We start from the raw sequence: 1913 nt of genomic DNA on the forward strand, positions 1-1913 counted from the left end.
TTTCACCATCTTGGCTGAATTGGCAATATGACTGCATCACATGACTAAAAATGCGTCATTGTATTCAAAAGCCTCTGTTTTCACAGTCCACACTACGACGCGAAGACAGTGTTTTCATGTGTGGACATGGCCCAAGCCTCCTTTGTCTCAGCTAGTTTTCTCATTTAAAGGAGCGTCTGAAGCACAGTGGCAGAAGTAGGCAATGGACTGCAGCTGGAGCACCCAAATTCAAACAACGGGAACTATCACACACAGTATTGGACTGATTATCTAAACATTCAACACATGTATTTTATTTATTTAAAAAAATCTTTTGTCTTTCAGAATTTCTGAAATTATGAGGAGTCTTGATCACTAAAACAAAGGATCATTACTAACTCCGTGCACATCATTGGTGAAAATGTCTCAAACATTTTTGTCTTATCAATTGTGAAGTTTTTTTTTTTTAAAGCAACATCATAATTATCAAATTATTTCATTTTGTGATGGTAATGATATTTTGCAATGACCAACATTTGAATGTTTAATTTGGTAAAATCCCTTGGGTGGATCAGATCATTAGTAAGGGACACATGATAACACAGAAACAAACACATCAGGTAGTCTTACTGAATAATCACTGTAACTAATGTTAAACTACTGTGAAAACACTACATTTACAACAAAACAATGACAGATTTAGACATTACGATTTTAAGACATTATTTTACATTAAGCTATATAATGGATAAGATCTGTGATCTAGAGATGCTTTGAGACCTGAGCTGTTCTGAGATCAGAGGATCATCATCGACAGCATGTGACGAGTGTTTAAACATCTACTGATGCAGATTGTGTGTGTGTGTGTGGGTTAGAGATAGTGGGTGTCTGTAGTCTTTGTGTGTGAGAGTGTGTTCTTCACGCCTTCTTCTTGCGCAGGAAGAAGTAGGAGATGCAGGAGATGAAGGTGAGACAGACGGAGATCCAGGCCAGGATGAAGGAGCCTCCGTACCAGCCCGGTTCCTTGTCTTTGTGGAAGATGTTGGTGTAGATGGAGGCCGCGATCATGATGCACAGCCCTGAGGAGCACAGACACAGTCTTCAGAGAGAGGCGTGTGTGTGTGAGTGTGTGTGTGTGAGTGTTACACGTACAGGCCAGCAGCTGGAAGACTCCAGTAAACAGGAAGCGCTTTCCTTTAGGTAGTGTGTAGAGCTGAGCCACGAACACGAACAGCCCCAGGATGCAGAAGATGCAGGCGAGCACAGAGCTGGCCTGAACCGCCTGCAGATACTCTGAAACACACACGACAGACCAACACCTGAGCGTCTGATGTCTGAACTGCTTCAGAAACATTTCAGATAAATCCATGCAAATACACAAATGAAGGAACATTAAAAGTAATACATCTCAGTTTGCTGCTGTGAGTGAAAAAAGCATTACAGAAAACTTGTTGATGCAAAATTTGAGAAATAGTACATATTAACAAAGTTTTTAAAGAGATTTCAGATCTGTGAGATTCACAAAACCCATTCAGTGTGTTTGTGTGACTGCTGATTGATTGATTAATTAACACTGCACTGATTAATATACGTGTTCAGACCTTGAGGATAGTGACCAAGATTCTCTGTGTAGCTCCAGTTTCCTCTAATCAGAATCCAGCGACCCCAAATATCAGTGGACATTGTTTCGGTCACCCACCAGGCCTGCACACACACACACACACACACACACATATCCATCAGCATGAATGAGAACATGCTCCTCGTGAACTTCTGGTATCATATTCTTCTGTAGCAAACTGTAGCATTAGCAAACTTTTCTGTCATATTACTAATAACTATCAATCATAATTATAATATAGTATAATACATATATATTATAATATAGTATATTATGAACTATAAAAAATGTAACATATTACTACATAAAACCA

At 39.3% G+C, this 1913-nt stretch overlaps 1 protein-coding gene across 1 annotated transcript in view; it reads right to left on the reverse strand.

The window, feature by feature from the left end:
* Positions 1-589: 589 nt before the first annotated feature.
* LOC132148706 (epithelial membrane protein 2-like) overlaps positions 590-1913 on the reverse strand; it is a 3180-nt gene continuing 1856 nt past the window's right edge. Inside the window, exons 3-5 of the mRNA XM_059557403.1 lie at positions 1581-1683; positions 1132-1272; positions 590-1058 (exon numbers count right to left, since the gene is read on the reverse strand). Of these exons, the coding sequence (XP_059413386.1) occupies positions 898-1058; positions 1132-1272; positions 1581-1683 (405 nt within the window). The 3' untranslated portion in view covers positions 590-897. The remainder of the gene's footprint in view (positions 1059-1131; positions 1273-1580; positions 1684-1913) is intronic.

Source organism: Carassius carassius, chromosome 9, assembly GCF_963082965.1.
Source record: "Carassius carassius chromosome 9, fCarCar2.1, whole genome shotgun sequence".
NCBI lineage: Eukaryota > Metazoa > Chordata > Actinopteri > Cypriniformes > Cyprinidae > Carassius > Carassius carassius.